This window comes from Vulpes vulpes, chromosome 15 (genome assembly GCF_048418805.1).
Source record: "Vulpes vulpes isolate BD-2025 chromosome 15, VulVul3, whole genome shotgun sequence".
NCBI lineage: Eukaryota > Metazoa > Chordata > Mammalia > Carnivora > Canidae > Vulpes > Vulpes vulpes.
In genome coordinates this window covers 17,468,253-17,491,730 of record NC_132794.1, presented here as the reverse complement: position 1 = coordinate 17,491,730, position 23,478 = coordinate 17,468,253, and the positions used below count along the sequence as shown (strand labels likewise).

The 23,478-nt window shown below is 37.5% G+C and overlaps 1 protein-coding gene and 1 non-coding gene across 2 annotated transcripts in view; both read right to left on the bottom strand.

Moving 5' to 3' along the window:
• CYYR1 (cysteine and tyrosine rich 1) overlaps nucleotides 1-20,735 on the bottom strand; it is a 107,027-nt gene extending 86,292 nt beyond the window's left edge. Inside the window, exons 1-2 of the mRNA XM_025995692.2 lie at nucleotides 20,365-20,735; nucleotides 14,702-14,804 (exon numbers count right to left, since the gene is read on the bottom strand). Of these exons, the coding sequence (XP_025851477.1) occupies nucleotides 14,702-14,804; nucleotides 20,365-20,437 (176 nt within the window). The 5' untranslated portion in view covers nucleotides 20,438-20,735. The remainder of the gene's footprint in view (nucleotides 1-14,701; nucleotides 14,805-20,364) is intronic.
• Nucleotides 807-913, bottom strand: LOC112917740 (U6 spliceosomal RNA). The gene has a single exon (XR_003234522.1). It is a non-coding gene; the product is annotated as a U6 spliceosomal RNA (small nuclear RNA).
• Nucleotides 20,736-23,478: the final 2,743 nt, after the last annotated feature.

The window sequence follows — 23,478 nt, the reverse complement described above, 5'->3', positions numbered from 1 at the left end:
TTCTTCTTTTCTTCTTCAATATTTTTTTCTCTGTTGTTCAGACTGAATAATCTCTATTGCTGTGTCCCCAAGTTCATTCATTCTTTATGTCTATTCTGCTATTGAGCCCATCCAGTGAATGTTTTTTAAACCTTAGTTACTATATTTCTCCTTCTGAAATTTCAGTTCTTCATATTTTGTTTTGGTCTTTTCACTAATTTCAAGTGGTCTGCCTTTACTTTTGGGATCATTTTTCCTAATAGCTGCTTTAGAAGCACTGTCGGTTAATTCTAACATCTCTGTTGCTTGATTATTGTGTTTGCCTTTGAGTTGAGATACCTTGTTTTTTGTTTTTGTTTTTGTTTTGTTTTTTTTTGTTTTTGTTTTTGTATGCTGGGTGATTTTGAATTGTATCCTGGGCTTTGGGTATTATGTTATGAGGTTTTTGAGTTTTGTTTAAGTGGATGGGGAATTTTGAAATTTTTGTTTTAACAGGCAATCAACCAGGTTCAATTTAGACCACAAGCTCCAGTCAGACCGGTGGTTGTGGTTTTAATGTCAGTTCCATTTTCAGAGCCTTTGCAATCAGGTTTGGATCTGAGCCATGTGTGTACCACCCAACTGCCAATCTGGGAACTAGATAGCTGCCTATCCTGTATTCAGTTCTTTGTATACTCTAGTGTCGGGCCATGCATATGCAACTTGAGATGAGCCCAGGAAGTCACAAAGAACCTTATAGGTCACCTTCTTGAGCTCTTGTATCTTGAAGATCTCACTAGTTCATTCTTTCTTTCTCTTTCTCTCCCTCTCTCTTTCTCTCTTCCATTCTTTATATGTAATGCTTCATGAATTTGCATGTCATCCTTGTTCAGAGGCCATGCTAATCTTCTCTGTATCATTCCAACTTTTGCGTCTGTGCTGCCGAAGCGAGCACCAAGATCTCACTAATACTTTCTGGTTCCTTGGAATAATACTTTTCATTCTTTGGTCAGAAAAAATGGACTTTATTTACTTTGTTTTTTGCATACTTCAAAAATGGGCTCATATCCAGAGTTAAACAATAACAAGGAGGATAAAGACAGAAAAAAGCAACAGTGGGGATTCACCCCATCCTGGCATTATATCATTCTGATCAGAAAAGAAGATTCCTCATTCTCAGAATTTTAGGCTTCTGACATTGTCACTGCCACTGCTATAGCAACCAAAAGATCTCTTGAGAGCTACCCAAGAGAACAGAGAAAAGAAAAAAATATCTGGAGTATTTTCCCCACTGTCTTCCAGCATGAAGAGACCTTGTTTACTTAGCTAGAGCTAGAGAGATTCTCCTATATCTCTCTGTGTCCATATCCCGAAGCCTACTTATGTGTTCTGGGCTATGTGAAGTCCAGAGTAGAGTAAACAGAGGGCGATAAAATGGATAAACTCTTGGCTAGTTAGGCAGTACTTTGAATTTTGGTCTTTTCCTCAATATGCTTGCTACTGTTTATTTTCTGTATACCTGAAAGAGCTGTCTCGAGCATTCCACTCGATTCTATAGCTGCATTCAGTAGGAGGCAGAGAGTGGAGCATGCTTTCTCTGTCTTATCCAGAACTGGAACCAATCCTCGCAATGAAAGGTAATGAGACAAAAACGATTTTACCACAAACACTGAACAAAATATATAGCATGTACAATAAACTGGCTGTTTAAAGCCAACAAACTGAGTGAAAAGAAATTTATTTTAGAATTGATAGACCTCAGCTGATCCTTGCTATGATCAATGACTTTTTATTCAGCATGCCATCTGGCATTTTTTTGCTACCACTGAAAATATTTTCAATCTGGCGATTGTTGCAAAATGTAGGTTATGTATAATATCATCAGAGGCAAATCATTGCCTTTTTTATTCTTATAAGCACTGACTTACACTGAGAAAACTGCTGATTAAGACAGTTTCTAAAGACCTAATCAGGGCATTTCTAAACTTTTACATGCAATGGCACACTCGAGTCTATAGAATACTGTGATCACTCTGTTGAAACGGCCTGCGGTTAGAAAATGGTTTTGTGCATTAATTACTGACATATCATCAATGGAGATGAACCAGCCTTATGTACAATATATATTTCCACAAAATTGAGAATCAAATACATTTTGAAAGAGGAACTCATTGGAGTTCTATAACTAATTGTTTAGTAAATGGAATCATTGCCTCCTTGATATTTGTTCTTACACGTGTAATTTTTTAAAAATAAATCCAGTTTATATAGTTTTACTTAGACTTGTTTACCTCATTTTTGAATTGGCTTCTCTAATCCATAGGTCAGCCTAGGGCAACATGGCAGATTTGTCTATTTAATGTCCATGACTTTCTGGGCTGTATTATGGTTTTAGCAATTGTTGGGCAGCAGAACACAGTACTTAATTAGCTGCTTCTGCAGTTATTTGACTGCAGTCACATTTGATTAAAAAGATCATTTCTTTTACTCAAGGCTGAAGGTATTCTCCTGAAGAGAGAAGCCCATGTTTTGGCCAGAGGACCAGGGAGGATCTTGCACCCAAAGTGTCACTTGCTCTTTAGGTCCATCATGGATTTCTGAATAACCTTGGAGAAGTCACTTTGCTCCCCATCTGTTCCCTCTTTTCTAGAACTCCAGACATTTCCCAAACCCAGTGTTTTCATTAGTGCCAAGGAAAATGTGCAGCGCTCTTGTAAATGCTTTTATGAACAAATATATTCTTTAGCCAAATTTTGAGAAGTGGGCAGGTTGTTACTACTATTCCCTTTTTACAACTGATGAATTGAGGGCTCAGTGGTATTAGAAGATAAAGTTGACACAGCATAAAAGAAAAACTCAAATGCACTTTTTGTGAATCCAAACACTCTCGGTCTTTCCTCTATGATTTCCTATCACTAAGACTACTATTAGTTAATAATAGAATCACAAAGAATTGTTTTTTTGTTTAATTCTACCTGGCAAAGGGCAAAGAAGTCTATTTACTTAATGTAAGGGTGGGTACTGCTTGAGATTGCAATCACCAAGTGGAGTTTTCACCATTTACTGGATAAATTTAAATTCAAGTACTTCGGTGCATGTAACACTTTAGAGGTTGATCTTATATTATTCCTGGTGTCTGACAGAAAAAAAAAATGTATCAGTGCTGTGCAGGTGGTTATTTGCAACCAGAGACAGCACTTACTTTTTGCAAAATGCAGTAAAGGAGATAGGGTTCTGCTCACCTTTTTAACAGCAGGAATTCATACAGAGTATGTTTAAGGTAATCTGTCCTGATTTTCTCTATTTTTGGCAGATTTGTGCAGCAGTATGAAAAAGCACACTTCCTGTTACCCGTAAGAGATTTCTTCTTCCTCCTTCCTTAAAAGTGAATATTGAAACTCCAAATTCCTTTTGTCTCTGAGTTACTATGAGTTAAATAGTTAAGGCTTTCAACCGTGGCACTTTCAGATGGAATCCTATTACACTTTATGAGGTTATTATTGTCCTCTGAAATTTTAATTAGTTATGGGTGTGTTCATCCTAACATTTTGTAGTTGGGAGATAGCTGAAAGACACTGTTCTGGCCGGTAGCTGTCCCCCAATCCCCCAGAATTCTCCCAATATAGTGCAATAAAAATCACTGTGTGTGCATAATTCTTCTTTCCTCAATTTTATCAAAAAAATGTTTTATTTCCAAAAATTATGCAAGTGAATACAGCTGCACAGGAGGCTGTTCCCTTAATAATCATAGGCTGGCAGATCACACAGCACCACTGAAGGAGCATGTTCACTGCAGAAATGTGACAAGAGGTTAAATCATTATAATCAAATCGGTCTTTGAAGTCGAATTCCTCTGATCTGATTATAATTTATCCTAAACAGGGTGACTGGAAAGTGATGACTGGCTACATCGAGACCACGACATAAGTAATACCTGATTCATACTCCATGAAAAGAGATTTCTCTGAAGTCAACATTTTCCAATTATGATTTGATTTGTGTAAGCAAATGTTTATCCAGGTGATACAAATTTAGGTAGAACCCACAAAAGCTCAGGTTTTTCATGAGTAAATGGAGGATTGACCTGCACTGAATTAATCCATTATGGATCAGACGGTTGGTTCTGCCCTATGCCTTCAATGCCAAATTGTTACACTGGCTTCTTGTCCTCTCAGGGTACGGGAGGGTGGCTGAGCAAATAATTTAGAAGCTTGAATAAAGTGATAAATAATAACAGAGTCAAGAAAGAATAATGTTATGGCAGCATAAGGGAGGGAATTTAATCCAGATATTAAAAGTAAAATAAGGGGGCACCTGGGTGGCTCAGTGGTTGGGTGTCTGCCTTTGGCTTAGGGTGTGATCTCAGAGTGCAGGGATCGAGTCCCGCATCGGGCTCCCTGCATGGAGCCTGCTTCTCCTCCCTCTGCCTACATCTCTGCCTCTCTGTGTCTCGTGAATAAACCAAATTTAAAAAGTAAATAAAAACAATAATAAAAGCAAAAAAGGGGCTTCCCCCCAAATATGATGATTAGGTCTTCATAAGGCCTGACAGCAATGAATAGTTTCTATTTATCCCTTTTAAAATCTTCAGATCAGGAGCCAGTGGGGAGAGGCAGAAAGAGGTCAAGCACACAGTTTTAAGTGCCAGCTCATTACATGGTACCTGTATAAAATTAGACAAATTACTTAGCTCTGAGCCTTAACTTCCTCATCTGTACAGACAGGAATAATAATACCTTGGTCATGACGGCTATTCTGAAGATTAATAAACTAATATATTTTTTAAGCATGTGGAACAGAGAACATTAAATAAATGGTAATTCCTTTCATTCTGATAATACTTGTCACCACCAAGCACAGTCTCTCCTACAATACCAAACTTGGGTTTCTATCTAATTAAGATAACCCGTGAAACCTGGGACATATGATGAGATTGAGTCGGTTTGGCTTGGGCACAATTCGAGTAAATAAAGACAGATCGGCATATAAATTGCTTTCTGATGACAACACATTCCATTCAGAATGAACTGAAATATCACGAATCCTGTCTTTTTAGATGATATAAAACACAAAAAGCACATAGAAGAAAATAAAGGCATTTACTGTCACCACCACAGGAGGTATATTCAGGCTGATGAGTGAAGAACAGATGAATTTTCACAGAGGCGCAGAAATTTTGAAGGAATAGAAAATACTTTAAGAGAGGCTGAAATACATGTAGAACACTTTTCAAAAGGCTGATTAAATATAGAAAGGGAAGGAATCACAGTGTCTTTCCGAATTTCCCTGAGGCTCCACGGTTGGCTTGCTGTTCTCTTTCATACATCTCTCTTCTACACCTTTTTCAACAGACACCTCTAGGCTTTGTACTCTCACATCTATATGTGAGTGCTCCAGGCTTCCCACGGAGATCAGATTAGTACATTTCACCAGTTGAAGGCCCACTGAATCTAGCCTATAGGCTATAAAGCCTATTACCACTGCTCCTCCGCTCCTCTGCCACTCAACAAAATTAAAAATGGAATTAATTCCCCTTTCTGTACCTTCTTGAATATTTCCTATTAGTTCCCAGCACATCATCCACCCCAATCATCCAAAGTGGAAGCTCCAGAATTAAATTTGGGCTTGTTCCTTTCTTTTAGCCCCAATCTTAGCCCCACATTCCATCTCTCCTGCCATTTCATCCTGTAGAATAGGACCCTGTCACATAGCAACCAGCCTCCTCTACCCAGGTGTGCTCTGAGGATGGGCCACATAGCCATCCACTGGGAGTTTGTTAAAATTGCAGAATTTCAGGTCCCACCCCACACCTACTGAACCAGAATGTGAATGTTAACAAGATGCTGTGATATTTTATAATAAGAAATATGCATTTGGTCTTCATTTTATTTCTGGCACAGAGTTCCTAAAATCCTTGAACTTTCCTAAAGGTGTCTTTTGTTACATTGATGAGGTGACTTTCAAAAAACACTTGAAGATAGGGGCTGGTTGCCAGGGGAATCAATCATGTGATTAGAAGTTTAGAACTTTCAGTACCACCCAACAACCTCTGGGGAGAGGGGTGGGGCTGGAGATTGAGTTCAACCATCCCTATGCAATGAAGCTTCCATAAAACCCCAAAAGGACAGTTTGGAGAGCTCCCAGGTTGGAGAACATGCAGAGATTTGGGGAGAGTGGAGTGCTAGCGGGGAAAAGGAAGCTCTGAACCCTTTCCCCCTGCCTTGCCCTTCTATCTGGCTGTTCCTGAATTATATCTTTTTATAATAAAATAAGTAAAATGTATCTCTGTTCTGTGAGCCACTCCAGCAAATTAATCAAACCAAGGAAGAGGTCTTGGAACCTCCAGTCTATACCTGGTTGGTCAGAAGCACAGGTAACAACCTGGACTTGCCATTGATCGCTGAAGTGGAAAGGGGTCTTAGAGGACTAAGACTTTAACCTATGGGATCTGATGGTGTTTCCACATAGAGTCAGAATTCAGATAATCGCTTAGTAGTGTTGGAAAACCCACACAATGGAGTTGGTCTCAGAATCATAGGTATCCAGATAATTCCATTATAACCATCATCAGATTTCCATGGCTTCCTTCTTTTTTAATGAAATGTTTTCAAATATATAAGAATGACAGATAATAATATAAAACACCCACATACTCCCCACCCAGACTCATTTCATATTAATAATGTATATTTGCTTCAGTTTTTTAATTTTTTTAGTAATAACATGCTACAGTTGAAGGCCTCCTCCCTGTTCTTCTCCCTAGGTGACCACCTTGTCCCAGTTTGCTAAGGACCATCCCCATTGTGGTAGTGAAAATCCTGCATTCTACAAAACCCCTCAGTCCTGGGGAACAATAAAATTCATGTATACCCTTCTCTGCCTCAGATAATTACACATTTACCACATACCCATGTGGTTTACAGTAATGCACAGAATTATCTTATATGTTTAACTTTACATGAACAGTACCATGTTTTGCGTGTTCTGTTTCTGTTAGCTCTTTTTCACACAGCATTACTAGTTTTGAGATTTATTATAATAATACATTAACATGCACCAATTTATTGTAACAGCTGTATCCCATTCCATTGTATGAATATATTCTATGTATCCATTTTCTTCTGATGGAAATTTAGGTTGCCTCCAATGTTTTGCTAATTTAACATATTTGCCAATAATACAAATATCACCCTTTGCAGATTTGGGAATTTTGTAGGGAAAATATGTGTCAGAGGAATTGCTCAATCCTGAAGTATGTCCATCTTCATCTTGACTGCACATGGTCAAACTGCTCCCCAAGTGTTGATAATGGTTTATGTTCTTCCACCAGCAGTATGAGTTCCCTTCACCTTGGATCACATGGCTCAGTACTATCTGACATAGGAGCACTGCCAGCCTGACAGGTGGGAGATGGTATTTCAGTTCCCTGCTTTAGCTAGCCAGGTGGAGCATCTTCCATATGTTTATTGCCCTTCCACTTTTCTGCTCTATTACCTTTTTTGTATACACACATTACCCATTTCCCTATTGAGCATTCTGGATATTAATCTTTTGTGAGTCATATGAATTGCAAGTATCTTCTCTAAGTGGGTGATTTACCTTATGCTTTGTCTATGGAATTGTTGCCTTATAGTTTAAAGCAATTTTTTAATGGACATGTAATTCATATGCCATAAAACTCACCATTTAAAAGCATATAGTTCATGGGGGTGAGGATGGATGAAATTGATACAGGGGATTAAGTGGTAAAAATTTCCACTGATAAAATAAGTGAAGTCATGGAGATGAAAATCCTTCTTTAAAAAGTATATAGTTCATTGATTTTTAGTTTTAGTAGTTTTATTTGTGCTTTTATCTTTTATTTTAGAAATCTTTCCTATCCTGATACCATAATGTCATTCTCTACCTTTATAAAAAGCTGGGAGTGTTTGCTTCTTGTTCATGCAATTAATCCAATAGGAATAGACTTTTGGGTGTGGTGTGATGGAGTGATCTCGTTTAATGTTTACCCATATGGATAGCTAATGCACCATCTATTAAATAATCCATCCACCTCCACTGGTTTGTAATGCCATCTGTTATCTATCAAATTCCCATATATACATGAGTCAATTTCTAAGTTCTGTATTCTATTGGTTTATCTGTAAACCAATATCACACAATTTATTTTCTATAACTATAATAAATCTTGATGTCTCCAAGGCATGTCTCCTCACTTTCTTCATTTTCATATCTGTGTTTTTTTCTGTACACTCTTTACTTCCCACATAAACATTAGGCTCAGTCTGTCAAAGTCAACAAAAAAACAGTCCTGTGGGTTTGATTAGAATTCCGCGGAATTTACATAAAGTTCAAGAAGAACTGACATATCCCAAAATTGACATCCTTACCGTATTCCCATCTAGAGTTTGATTGATCTCTTAATTTTTGCAGGTGTCTCTTTCATCCCTTGAAATTTTTTATATATTTATATTACTCCATAAATGCCATACATATATTATTACAAGATTTCTTACTAGGTATCTTATAGTTTTGGATGTTGTAAATGAGATTTGTGTGCACACATACATATTACATTGTCTGAACCTTGCTGATATAGAGGAATGCACTGATTTTCGTAGACTGAGCTTATCTTATATACTGCAATCCTGGTGAATTCTCATTCATTTTTATAGTCTGAGAAGTACAGGCAATCATATATTTAATAATAATAATAACTTAGCTCCTTCCTTTCTAATTCTTATCACTTCTTTTTAACTTACCATGTTTGTTACACTGACCAGAACAGTAGGATATTGAATAGGAGTGCTAGAGGCTAAATTGCCTCATAGTTGCCTTTATTTTGTTTTTTAAAGATTTTATTTATCTGAGAGAGAGAAAGAGAGACAGAGAGAGCATGAGGGAGGTGAAGGGCAGAGGGAGAAGCAGACTCCCCGCTGAGCAGGAAACCTGATGTGGAGCTCAATCTCAGGACCCCAGGATCATGACCCAAGCTGAAGGCAGATGCTTAACTGACTGAGCCACTCAGGCACCCCATCATAGTTGCCTTTAAAGGGAAAGGTTATAATATTGTGCCACTAAGTCTGGTGTTTGAAGTACGAGTGGTTTGTTTTTTTGGGTTTTGTGAGGTTTTTCAAGATATTTATAAGGTTAAGAGGTTTTCCTCTATATTCTTAGATTGCTAAATGTTTTTTTTAACTCCAAGTAAACAATGACTTTTATCAATTGATTTTCTTCTCAAGGTTAATCTTAAATTATTCTCCTTCAAGAAACTTCCTAGAACCCTAAAGTTGCACTAAAACCTCCTCCTCCCTAATTCCACTGCATTCTGTGTTTTCCCCAGTAGAATAAACTATCTCTTATATGTCTATGCTCCCCAGTAGCTTATATACCATTCAAGGGCAAGAACCATGTTTGACTCAAGGCTATATCCCCCGGAACCTGGTGTAGAACATAGAATATCTCTACATATTTATAGATATAAATTCCTGAGAACATGTTCTAGAAGCTTCATCTGCTTCTTCCTAAAACCAAATTATGTTTCTGACATTTAAGCTTAATTTACAAAGGCAAATTATGATGAAATAGAATATGAATTTGAGAGGAGTTTTAGATTTCTAGATATTTATATTTGTTCTTAATAAAATAACCCATAAAATATAAATGGCTTCTGAGAAAAACTGACTTAATTCTTGAAAGTAATTTATTACTACATTTGAAATCAAATTCATATTTGTTTTAAAATATTATTTCTTTGTGTCATGATTAAGGATAAGACGCCCCAAAAAACTTCTATTTGCTCAGTAAGCAACTTTCAGAGTTGTTTTTTTTTATATCTCAGTACTAAGAATATTTTAATTTAATTAATTTAAATGATGTTTTTACCAATACCAAAGGCCTTTCAAAATGCATTATGCTGCAGTCTCCCGTGTTTTATTCAGAATGAGCAGCTACTTAATGAGCATACAACTTCAAATGCCATTTGAAAATATGAAACCTTTATCTTTTAACTTGGTTTTGCTTCCATGCATAACATGGCTCTAAAATCACAGTGGTGATATTTATTAGCTGTCTTTACAAAACCATGGGCAATACATCTTTCACATTTCATTGAGAAGAAAAGAAACTTAATCCCACCAGGATCTCCATTATTAGTTCTTCCTCTTGAATTTTTTTCCCCCTGGGGATTTTGCATTGGCCGGATGGTGCTCTGAAATCCCTAGATGGAGCTGCATTTTGTAGAGGCAAACTGGAAGAGCAGAAATCTATTTTTGAGTAAAAAGATTAAATCTTATATCTTGTTATCTGGCTCAGTAAATCCAACCTGGGCATTACTGGGTTCATATTCAATATTGGGCAATTCTTTTTTTCCTCACATAGCAATTTCCCTTCATTTCCAGTAAAGTCCTGTTTTTACTTTGTTCCATTACCAACATTAATTAAGCACTCAATTACTCCCTCTATCCCCTTGAATTCTTCCAATTCTAAAGAGTACTCTACAACCACATCTTTATGCTGGGTCCTCTCTCTCGGGAATTGCCAATTAAGCTTCATCTGCAGCAAAAATTGAAATATCCCTTTCCATATTCCTCACAGATGTTTATTTTTCATGAGGAAGGGTGACTGAAAGAAATGTTTGAGAATCCATTTGATGAGAAATTGTTTACTTCTTCAATTGGCCCAATCCTCACTTTCAAGCATAGTGAAGCTTTTTAATCTGCAGGTAGTTACCCTTGAGATGAAAATGTCAAAAATGGAGAAATAATTCCAAGATCATATATCCTGTCATAAGTTGTTCTAAATAGTACATCATGTAGTGTTTACTCCAAATCCTTTCTCTATTGCATAAAGAAAATAATGTCCATTTGGCACCTTCTCACCTGTGTCCCTTGTCACAGTGGTGTCTAGGAACGTATCATTTCTATATAAAACCATTTCTACATCATATTTCCAGAAAAATAATGAATTATTTTGTTTCAGTTTTGTTAGGCATGGCCAATAAAAGTATGTAATCTACCAATAAAAGCATGTGAAAACCAGGACCAATTTTTGTCTTCTCTACTCATTCATATGCTATATTCAAAGTTTAACCTTTGCTCTCTAGCAGCATCGAATGACTTGGGTTTTCTCAAACTGATCATTTCTTATATTTTTCCTTTGCAATTGAAAGTCTCTCTCTTTGGAATGTACCTTCTTTCTTCACTGTCCATTTATGTAAATACCTACTCTTCCTCAATACTCTGATCTAATTTCATGTTTATGAGACTTTCCTTAAACATTTCTTTCTAAACATACACACACAAAGACATAGCTGTTTTCTCTCTTCCTGGCCCTCCAATTACACTTTATCGATTAATTCACTGAATTAAAATTATTCGTCTACACTTTTTCTCTTATTAGATGGTGAAATCCTACAGGTCAAGGTATATCATTTATTCATCTTTGGATCTCAGAATCTAGCTTAGTACTGCTATGGTAATTAATAGGTATTAATACTCAATATGTATTTGTAAATAACTGATGGCATATTATATGCTGACTTTGTAAAAAGCATTCTTAAATTCTGGAAAATGATACTATTTTTCTGTCTTGAGCTTATTACCTGTAACCATAATGACCAAAAGTAAACATGCCATTTTAAACCAACTTAAGAAGATTTGTTGTGGTGATCAGTTTGCAATAGGTACAAATACTGAATCATTATGTTGTACACCTGAAACTAATGTTATCTGCCAACTATATTTCAATTAAAAAGTAGATATGCTATTGTTAAAGTTGAAGTTTAAAAGCTTTTCATGAGGTGTAAGTAAAATTAAGAATTCCTAACTGAAAAAAAGGAAAAAAAAGTGGGGATGTAGAATCTGAATTTATTTGTCAAAATAAATTCTTATTTAGAGTATAAAATGTCTAAAAAGGAGAGAGATGAGTAAAATAAGATTTTTTCAACTAAAAGGTAAATTGAAAGTTAGTTCTTGTAATCTCTTTAAAAATGAGCCTTCGTGGTTAATTTGCAAAACAGAAAGGAGAGTTGAAGTAAACAGAGTTAAGGGCTAAACATCTCTATTCTCATTATTTTAGAGGGGTCTCAACAATGACGATGAAGTGTACCTTACCTTACCAATTTGTGAACAGTCTAGAATGACCCAAATTATATTTTGCACTCTTTTTAGTTCATTTTAAACTGAGCCAAGATACTTTCTATTTTGAAAACAAACGAAAATAGAAACCAAATTATAACCAATTTATAAAATTAGTCATTTAGGATATACCACCGATTTATAAAATTAGTCATTTAGGATATATAACATTCCATTATGTTTATTGCTTTTTTCCTTATTACTTTTCTAATAACTACAAAGATTTAATTTTCTGTTAAGATGATTAAAATGATTTTAGTAAGAATGTGCTTGGATACTTGGAAGAGAGGAAGTGTAGTTTATGAGTTCCAAAATAGCAATATTTGAAAACATGTGCATGAAAGAACTTTTGTAAGCATTCTTGGAATGACTCTTTTTCCTAAAAACTCCCCCCCTTACCCCCCCAACTTAAAAAAAAAGGCTTGGGTGGAGTTAAGAACTCTTTTCAAATCTTAAACAATAAGTGGAAATCCTGAAAATGTATTCTCCTTTATTCAGTGGGGAAAACACTTAAGGTTTCTCTCTCTCTCTCTCTCTCTCTCTTTTTCTCCTGAGAATTATTTAGCAAAGGATTTACTTAGTGGCTTCTATTTTGAATAGAAAATTCAGTTTTAACGGCCTAAAATATAATGCCATCTGTGTTTCTCCTTCTCCCCCCACTCACAACACAATTCCTCTTTTTCAAACATAACAAGTACATGGCCTAAATAACCCAGATAAATATATCAATTCAACTAATTCTTTAACCAAAGATAAAATTTAAAAGTTAGAATATGTGCCACTAAAAATGTAAGTGTGAATGCAAATATAAAATATACAAAGGACATCTATACATTTAAATATTTTAAGTTCTAATTAAGTAATTTTGTCTTCTCTATATATTTACCAAGGAAGAGGTAGCTATGAGGTGAGAAATAAGGGCACACAACACAAACGATGGTGGACATTAATATATAGGACCAGGAGCAGGGGACCAAAGAATCACAGAATTAATCTGAAGCCAGTTTCCTCAAATCTATACCACGTACTGGGCCCACTTACACATCTACCCGAAACAGCAATAGCTCATATGTGGAATCCACTCGAAAGTAAAATTGGAATTTAGTAATAACGTATTTTAAGTTTTTTTTAAAGTGATATACAAATGTAAAATATCATTATATATTCATAGTTAGGGTATTCTGAGCTGATTGATTCCTGTAAATATCATTCTGACTAATTTTTAATGTAAGAGGGAAACTTAATCACTTTTTCAACAAGACTCAAACATTTTATTTAGAGTTTATTTTGCATTTCAAAGAATGCTTAAATTCCATTCGTCAATCTTTATTACAGCCTGACATTTCTTATATAGCCATGATAGACTTTAAGAGTATCCCTCAAAATGATTCTTTTTGGCCTTATTCAAGAATTTATTTAATGTCAGAGACATGATCTCTGACATCAGCTCCAACTCTGATTCTGTCAAGTTCATGTGGTGCCAGCTTTTCTATCTTCGGAATGGAAGATGTTATAAGCCATATCAGTGGACATATTCCCAAAATAGCCAGGCACATTTCCCTTCATGCCTAATCTTTCCTGTTTCTACTAAAGCCTTCCCAGGGCAGGAGTTAAGCCACAACAGAACAGCTCCCAAATCATCCTGATAGTCGCTTGAAAAATAAAAACTAAGAATCTAACCTAAGAGGCTAGACTCTTGCTATTATTTGAAAGCCATGGGTGATTTTCGACTCTGAAAATTCTTACATTCCTAATTTTCTAACTTCTCAACTTCAAAATCTATGTAGAACTGAGATTTGTACACCTTTCAGACATAAGACCCTGAAAGCAGTTCTTGTTTTTCCATTTCCCTTTGCCCAGAAGCCTCTCCAAAACAAATTTTTTTTTTGAGGTGGCTTGAACTCATGACCCCGAGATCAAGACCTGAGCTGAGATCAAGAATCAGACACTTAACCAAGTGAGCCACCCAGGAACCCCTCCAAAATAAATTCTTAATTTGTTATAGGGAAATGCTCAACACATACACATGTGCATCTTTCATTGATGTTTGTAGTTGGTTACCATTTTACATTATTGATGGCCTTTCTTGGGCCATAAACTTATTTCCTGAAGTTGCTTGATACACATGAGGTAGAACATTGACATTTCATATCTCAACTGTTTTTAATTCATAATGCCTCTTTTCCCTGATATCTACTGAATGGGTTAGACAAATACATGGCAAAATAAACTAGCCATAATTAAATGACACATTATAGCTTACAAATCCTTCAACAAAGCAGACAAAAACATACAGTTTAAAACGTTAAAAAGTGATTAATAATATGAATGTGGTTAACTAAAAACATTATTACAGAACACAAATTAAGCAGTAAAAGAATACTTAAGTTCCTTCTAATAAAAGTAGCTTATTTTGCATATCAATTTGCACATTTTGTCAAATAATATAACACTAGATAGTGATGAGTGTTTAGTATCTCCAGTGAAGATTTTATGTCAATAACGATTCTCAAAATTTCTTGCCCCATCTATAAAAAAGCACTTTGTGAAAACACAGCTGAGCAATGGAAAAAGCATCAATATTGCCAAATCTGACCAGTACTCACGAGAGGATATTCCCAATATAAGCGTAGTAGGAGCAGCAGTAGGGAGTGGTCCCATCACAGCAGTAAGATCTGCAGTCTTTGCCACACTGAGCAAGGCAACCCTCTGCAAAATAAACACCACATATGTCCTTTACAGTCCTGAAATCACAGGTTCATGAAACAGTATTCTATTTAATTATCTCACCCTGTCAACGACCACTCTTCTGTGCATTTAGATATTTATTTTACATGCTCAGAATTCCAAGACATGTGTAAGCATCTAAACTAGTCTCCCTTCCCTCCTGGACATAAATCTAAAAGAGGCAAAGATCATTCTTTTCTTAATTTCCTGATCAAGCACCATAATTGGAGTCAGACTTGTTGAATGAGACAATGAAAGGAGAAATGAATGATCCAATGAATCAGTCATTCAATTTTTCAATAGAATTCTTTTTTTTAAAGATTTTATTTATTTACGAGAGAGAGACAGAGAGAGACAGAGAGGTGGGGGGGGGCGGATATACACAGAGGGAGAAGCAGGCTCCATACAGGGAGCCCGATGTGGGACTCGATCCCGGGTCTCCAGGATCATGCCCTGGGCTGAAGGCAGTGCTAAACCACTGAGCCACCAGGCTGCCCCAATAGAATTCTTATAAAGTTTTAAATGATAAAGTCTTGACTTGAAGGTACTACTCCCAATTAAATTCATTTTATGGAAAGTATTATTGACATGTATAAAGGCAACTGGAGGTAATTTAAAAATAATGTATATTTTCATGAGAGTGCATTATGTCATTCTTTTTTTCTACATTTTTAAAATCTTAATAATTATAGTTTGCACACATATGGTAACACAAATGAGTCTGCATATCCTGTCAATCCATCTGGATTAGAAGATAATGAGTTAGTTGTAGAAACAGGTTCCTGTAGATAACTAACGTGTAAATGATTAAGAATTTATTTAATGTCAGATTTAAGAATCAGTAAGTTTTGAAACAGCTCTGTGGGAAGGGGGAAGGTATTATCTGACTTAAAAAGACATGTTGGAGCTGATAAAACCAAATCACTGTTTTTTCCCCGTATGTTTTGATAAAGAAAATTATACCCAAAATGCTGGATAAAAGCTACCCTGGATTTAAAAAATTCTTTGTGCCACCTAAATGATTTATGTTATTATCATTTAGTTATAATCAGTGGTATAAATTATTATGGACATGTGAGTTTCAGATACATGATTAGGAAAACATTAAGTTACAGGCTGAAAATTTATGTGTTTACGAATCACAAAATAAGTCCTTTCCAACTCAATCTCTAAATGTAACATCAATTATGATCTAAATTATATAACACTTTTGCTTTCCTGTCAAATCATAACGAAAAGTGCAAGATGTTACCTTATGTCTGTATGTCCATGTAATTGATTTTTCCAGAGAGGAAAATTCAGATTTTGTTTTTAAATCACCTCCCTGGCAGGATGATTTCTGAAAAATGGATGTGATCAAAAGGTAGCAAAGTTCATTCACCTTTGTCAAAACTGCATGGCCTTTGTAGAGCAAGTGAAAACATACAAATGCTTTCTCCCCCTCGATTTTATTTCCACCTTAATGTGTCTTTTTTTAATTTCTGAGATGTGGTAAGAAGAAATGAGAGGAAAATAAAAATTACCCTTGTAAGATTCAGCAACTCTACTTCAAACCACTGTTAAATTTTGAAGACAGAAACACAATCTACTGATTTATTGACAGTGTATACTTTTTTGCAGAGTATATCACACTTTTTAAGATTATCATTTTCTCAGTGAATTTCTACAGCTCTCATTTTTAGTGCTGTTTAGTTAATTCAAATATTTAAACTAGTTAGCTGTCTCAAGAAGCTTCTCAGAGATGTTTTGCTTCATGTTCTTTAAAGCTATTCAGACAGTGGGAATGCTGAGAGGGACAACCCATAGGTAAGTAGCAGCATGGGGTGCCTTTTGAATGGTGCCCACGATGACATCTTATTCAGCTCTCTATGAATATCAAAGATCCAATTACTAGAGTTGTATTCCAATTACTACTATTATAAGGACATGGTGTTATCAAAATATTTTGAACCAGTGTTACAGGAAACCAAGCCCATTATCTTGTAGCCAAGAAGCTGGACTCTACCTGCACCAAACATCAAGATCATGTCACACATTGTTCATTATTTTTTTATGGCCTTTTCCAGCACTCCTGTCAACTTCCCAGAATTAAACAACCGAAAAGGGCAGATTTAATAGTACAGCAAACACATTCACAATCACATTTCCAAACTGAGGTTTTGACCACACCTCACATCTTATTTTAATATGTTAGTCGCTTTCTCCAGTTTATTTAAGAATAATTCTATGAAGATCATCTTTGGTCCAAATTATTGTTAATAAAATTGTAAGACTACACATTTTCTCTTTCAAGAAAAAAATTTGAAATTTGTATGTAATTTAAAAATTCATTTTACTATAAATATTTGGCTTCTTCCTATGTTTGACTGGTTTCAATTATCTTTTATACTATGATTTGCTCATTCTTGGGTCACTGGAATAAAGCATCCAATGGTCAAAAAAAAAAAAAAAAGAATAATTCTATGAAGAGCAGATCTGGAAAACACCGAGGCATTTTCTCACCCGTAAAGAATAGAACATTCCAATTGTTTCAGCAGATAAATGATGTTCCTTCTAATATCCAAGTTAATATCCTTGAAAAATAGCCAGCTGAAACTTTCTTCAGTGACTTTAATTAAAGGCATGATCTGGAAGGAGGTTCTCCAGCCCTCACCCCACCATAAGGAATGTGTAGCACAGGAAAAGCTACATCTGGCTGCAAGCACTGGTTCAGAAATGATTCTTGTAAGCTACAGCTGAGGATAAGAGAGGAAGGAAAGGGAGGAGACACCAATCCCTGGCTAAGGCTGGGAAGGTAAAACCTGGGCCAAATCCTGTCTTTGTCGCCTGCCTGCGGCGGGAGTCGGGTGATAATATAAACTTCACCGGCTCTCTTTCCAAAGGCGGTTCCACAGCAAAACATGATGCTTTAGGTGGAGAAACTTTGCTCTTACCTCCTTAACAAGTGGAGCATGATTTTAATTTAGCATTTGCTTTGGGGGAAAATAATTCGGGTTATGGGCAGTGCATCTGCTCAGGCTTTTGTCTCATGAAAGCTGGCAATTCATTTAACAGGGTGTCTCAACTTGCAGAGCTGCGTTGTCTCCCCATCTCACTCCAGTTCTCACCTCCAGCCACCTCTCCTAGTTCCAATAAAAATGAATTTATGTCATTCTTGCAAATACGTATCTCATGGGTTTTGCCTTTGTTCACATTATATCCTACTGCATTCCCTTATGTCCAAGGCTTCCCCATCAAAGGTCTAGTTCCTAAAATTTCCCTCTTTTTTTTTTTTTTTTTTTTTTAATTTTTTATTTATTTATGATAGTCACAGAGAGAGAGAGAGAGGCAGAGACACAGGCGGAGGGAGAAGCAGGCTCCATGCACCGGGAGCCTGATGTGGGATTCGATCCCGGGTCTCCAGGATCGCGCCCTGGGCCAAAGGCAGGCGCCAAACCGCTGCGCCACCCAGGGATCCCCCTAAAATTTCCCTCTTAATTCAATTTCTCTGAGCAAACATTGAGTTCTCCTTACGGGTCAGGTATTTTGCTAGTCTCTGGATGTTACGCGGAACAAAGCAGACATCACCTTCATAGAGCTTACACTTCCAGGCCAGCAATGAGGTCCCCTCCTGTGAACACCTGTGGCACACGACTGTACTTCTCCTATGCACAGCCTTTTATACATCAAAGCAGGCACGCCTTACCTCCCTGACAAGACTTGGAGCATGGCCTCTCTCTGTCCTATATATCACTCAACATACTTCCCTCAATAAATACGGGGTAAATAGGTAGGGTAAGCATAAAAGACTTCTGAAGCAAAGAATTCAGGAATTAACACTAAAGAGCGCATTAGCTCAACGTTTCTTATCAAAGTCAGTGAGTCAATTTGGTATTATTGGCTTGTGATCACTTTGCGGCTGCCTAAGGAGGGATGCAGAAGGAGAGCAGAAATGAATGGAAGGAAACTTTCTAAACTAACCAAACTTGTTGCCAGCGGCCAGCTCTGCAGATTTCCTGAGGCCCCACTGGGGACTGTGCACCTATTACTGGGGGCAGAGGAGTTAAGGAAGGAAAAGTGTGCACATTAGAAGCTTTCAGTTTACCACAGGGAATACAAGAGACAAAAGAGTAAGTTTTTGTTCAAGGGGGTCACTGGGTAAGAGGCGTGAGGTCGTGTTCTATTTTCTTCTTTCTGTTTTCTTTGGATAAACACAAGAGATGGAAAAGAATTATTGCTTCAAATGAACTGATACAATTTTAATACAAAACAAACATGAATGCGATCGTTTCTTCCAGTCTCTCAAATTCTGAACACCTTACACACTGTGGGTAAAAGAAATAAGCATCGTGAACGGGTTAGAAAGTGTTTTCTCCTCATTAACTAGGAAGTACTTTTCCTACTTTTGTAAACTCTTGTATTTGAAAGCCAGCCTTTCCCTTGCCATAAGGTATTTTTAAAGTTAACTTGTGGACAGCCACTGATTTACATTTTAGTGCACAAACTGAAAATATCTATAGAAGTTTGGGGAGTCACTTGTGGCAAGGCTGAATGAGAAGTTCAGTTCTCTTGATGTTTAACAATGAGAACATCCTCATCTCAGTTGCAGTATCTTTGTAAACATCAAAAAGCCACATCACAGCGCTACACAGATTTACTATTGCAAGGTCACAGGTAAGCCTGTGATTTTTGTCCTGGGGAGTGAGAGACATGGAAACATTTTACAAGCAGCAATTTTGCTGGTAGCTTGTTCAATAGGAAGCAGATGCAAAGCCACGCGTGTAATTAAGTGTATATATGAATAACCAATGAAAGGCCATTCTGAGCTCCCTCGGTCACAAAACAGGAAAACCGCTTTGCCCCATCAATTATTAGCAAATTCTCAGGAAGAATAATTAGGAGGAGGGACGTGAAATCCCTTTCACCTATAAACAGTGCTTAAGGGAATCAATGAAAACGGATTAGTCTCTGGGTGAATTTTCGCCCCTCCAAAACCTTATAATTGATATCAAAACATCCAGTCACCCAGGCTGCCACACTTGAGAATGACCTAAAGGGCAAAAAAATAAATAAATAAATAAAAAATAAAAAATAAAAATCCCAAAGGTCTACAGATTTTTAATTTCTAACTACTCAGAGTGTGGGGACGGATGGCAGGGGCAGTGGGTAGCCCACCCTGAAATGGAAAAGTCACCACGTTCGTTTATTGGAAAACTTGAGCAAATTCAGCAAATACCTCCAATCTCAGGTGTTCAGAGGCACTTTTTTTCCCTCCCACCCCTCAACCCCCAGATTCCTGAGTCCTGGATGGGAGTGGATGCGTTTTACCCTATCCAGAGAGTGAGACCCCCTAAATGCGGGACTGGGGTTCTTAAGTTGCTTGCGGAGGGAGAGAGACGAAGCGAAAAGGAGCAAAGGGAAAGTAAAGCAAAGGGACAGAGGAGAAGCGCGCGGAGGTCGAGCGCGGGCCCCGGCGGGGACCCCACAGCCCCCCCCCCCCCCAAGGCCGCGGGCGCCCCGGCTCGGCCCCCGCCCCTCCCCTCTCCCCGGCCCCGCCACCGACCTGCGCAGACAAAGAGCAGGACCAGCCTCGGAAGCAAGATCCCTGGGCACCCGGGCAGCCTCCGCGCGTCCATCCACGCCGGTGGCCGGAGGGTGCGCGCCAGGACGCACGGACGGACGGACGGACCGCGGACAGGGCGGGGAGCGAGGGGAGGGGCTCAGAGGGAGCCGGCCGAGCTGCCGGGAGGGGGGTCGCGGGGAGCCCGGGCCATTGCCCTGGGAGCCTCGGGGGAGCTTTGGAGGGGGGCGCGGGGCGCGGGGGGCGCGGGGCGCGCGGGGACCGAGGCCTCTTTGTCTCCGCCCGCGGCGCTCCGGCGGCAGGAGGGGCGGCAGCTCCGTCCCGGGCCACCCGGGCTCACATTTCATCTCCGCGGGTGGCACCGACGCGGGGCGGGGGCGGGGGCGGGGGGTGGGGGGTCCCCCGACTCCTCCCCACCCTCCGGTTCTTGCTTCTGGACCGCGACGCCCTCAAGTAGGTGGAACTTTTTCTAAGCCTGCGTTTTGGCCGTTGCCAAGCAGTTTAGCAAGACGCCTTTCATCCTGCCCTCCTCCACTCCAGTTGTTGCTTTGGACGCGATGGGTGAAGACGAGCTTAGTTTGCTTTGTTTTGTTTTTTTAGTTTAAGTCTCTAAACAAGTGTAGAGAATTTTCAGGGTTGAAGGTACTGGACCTAGAAAGCCAAGTAAAGAAAGCCCGGGGAGAATTGGAAAGTACAGAAACTGTATAAGGTATCTTCGCTGGAAGCTGATAAAATGTTTGTTGACCACCTAAAGCATTGCCAGTGAGGTCTTGGAAAACAAAACAAGAATGCACACTGTCATCCCTATTTTTTGACACTGTTCTGGAGTTACAGGCCTATGCAATTAGACAAGAGAAAGGAAAAAAAGTTATAAAAATTGGAAGGAAAATTATCATTTGCAAATGATACGCTTGTATATGTGGAAAATCTTAACTAGAGCTAAGTGACTAAAGAATCAATCATTTTCTTTCATGGAAAAAAATCAGAAAGTTCTCAGTTTTATGCATGAAAGAAAAAAAGAGAAATGAAAAAGTGAATAGGATAATTCTCTTTATTAAAGGGAATCCAACATCATTAGGATAACAGATTTCTCTAAATTAATAAAAAAAATCTGAGAATTAAATTAATCTTAATAAAAATACCAAGATGAGCTTTTTTTCAAACCAATCTGATTCTAAAGTTTATGTAGAAAATAAACCTGTAAGAATATCTATTAAGAAATGAGTGATGAATGGGAAAAGCATCAACGGAAAATAAACATATTATACCATCACAATAAATGAGACAGTTTTGATTAACACAAGAATAGATAGATTCATTAGAACAGAATGGAGAATATAAAAAAAAGAGATACATTTGTATAGAAATTTAATTTATAGAATTTTTTTTAAAAGGTAGTTTTAAAGCAGGAGAGGAAATAATGGGTTATGCAGAGAATTGTGTTGGGAACGTAAGTAGGCATATGTGGGTTCTTATCTCCTTTTGTCAGTCCAATTTCATATGAATTAAATATTTAAGCTTAAAGATGCAATTTTAAAAATATTAGATAAAAGAATGGGAGAATGACATGTAAATAATTATGGTATAATTCTGGAAGTCTTTTTTAAGTATTATAAAAAAACTCAGAAGTCATAAAAGAAACAAATTGACCAATCTGACTCAAGAATGAAAACTTTCTGTATATGAGAAGCCCCATATTTAACTAGCAAAATATTTACAATGCATGGGATAGACAAAGTCCTGATATCCTTATTATGTTAAAAAAAAAGAAACTTAAAAAATCAATAAGGAAAAGAAAACCAATAGAAAACTTAGCAAAGACATTAATAGATTATCTATTTATCTATCACCTATGTCTCTAGTCTTCTAAACATCTTTACTCCCCCAAAAGAAAAAGAGGTAAAATTCAAATTGACAGTGAGACATCATTTTTTCATATATCAGATCAACCAAAAAAAAAAAGCCCACCTAACTTTTAAAGAAAGCAATGTAGCAGTATGTATCAAGATTCAAATGTGCATGCAATTTAATCTAATCAGTCCTCCTTTAGGAATTTAGTCCTATAAATATGCTGCTGAGAGGGTTTAAGAGGATAGAAGGAAAAATTGCCTTCAAAATAAATATAACCTGAGATTTCTAGTGTGTTCTGTGCCTCAATGAAGGCCTAACTAGCAGTCCAATAAGAAACCTGGTCACTCCTCTTTTGCAGTCCCAACAGCTGATCTATCACCAGATTTTACTGATTGTGCACCTAAACAACACTCAAATGTATTTGTATATTAACTTCTATCTCCGCTTTAATCCAAGCTCTTAGAGACTCCATTACAACCAGTCTCCCTGCCTCCAAGGATATTCTCCAGACTGAGGCTAAAGTATTTCTTCTTAAACTATAGATTTTATCACATTCACTCACCTATTTAAAACCCAGGGCATTCCTCTTGTTCTTGGGTTAAATCCAGACATTTAATCCATGGTTTTTGAGAAACTTTATCACTAGGTCCCGTTGCTTTTAACCTGATCTCAACATTCTGCTGGGAAGCACAATTTCTAAATAACTGGGAGAGTTTCTAAATAACTGGGAGAATAACTGGAGGAAGTCTCAGATATACAAGATTTTGAGTCCTAAAAGAAGAACATACAGGTGGAAGTCAGTGTTTGCAGAGCTGGAGAATAAAACTGAAGGTTTTCAGAATGGAAAGATGCTTGCCTCTGCATATGAAACTGGGTGCAGAACTCTAGACATGGGATGGAGCCGCAGGCATCTAGTGATGAAGGACAAGACTACACTGGCCCAGTTCTTGCACTCAAGCTCTGCTTGTTGCCATTGAATCCAGTAGGAAGTTGAAGTATTGATCAGAGTAGCCTCTCCAGGCTTACTTTTGAGAAGTTAGATGAGCCTTCTCCTCATACACTTCAATGGAATGGCCAAAGCAAGCTTTCCTGCTAGTTCACCATTGCAAAAGAAATTTACCTTCAAGTACTCATGTGCTTAGGAGATCTAACTCAATTAATATCCAAAGACAAAGAAAGATATCAAACCACTTAAGGAAATGTGGTAGCTTAAAAAAAGGATTTAAGAAAAGAAAAAAATATGTA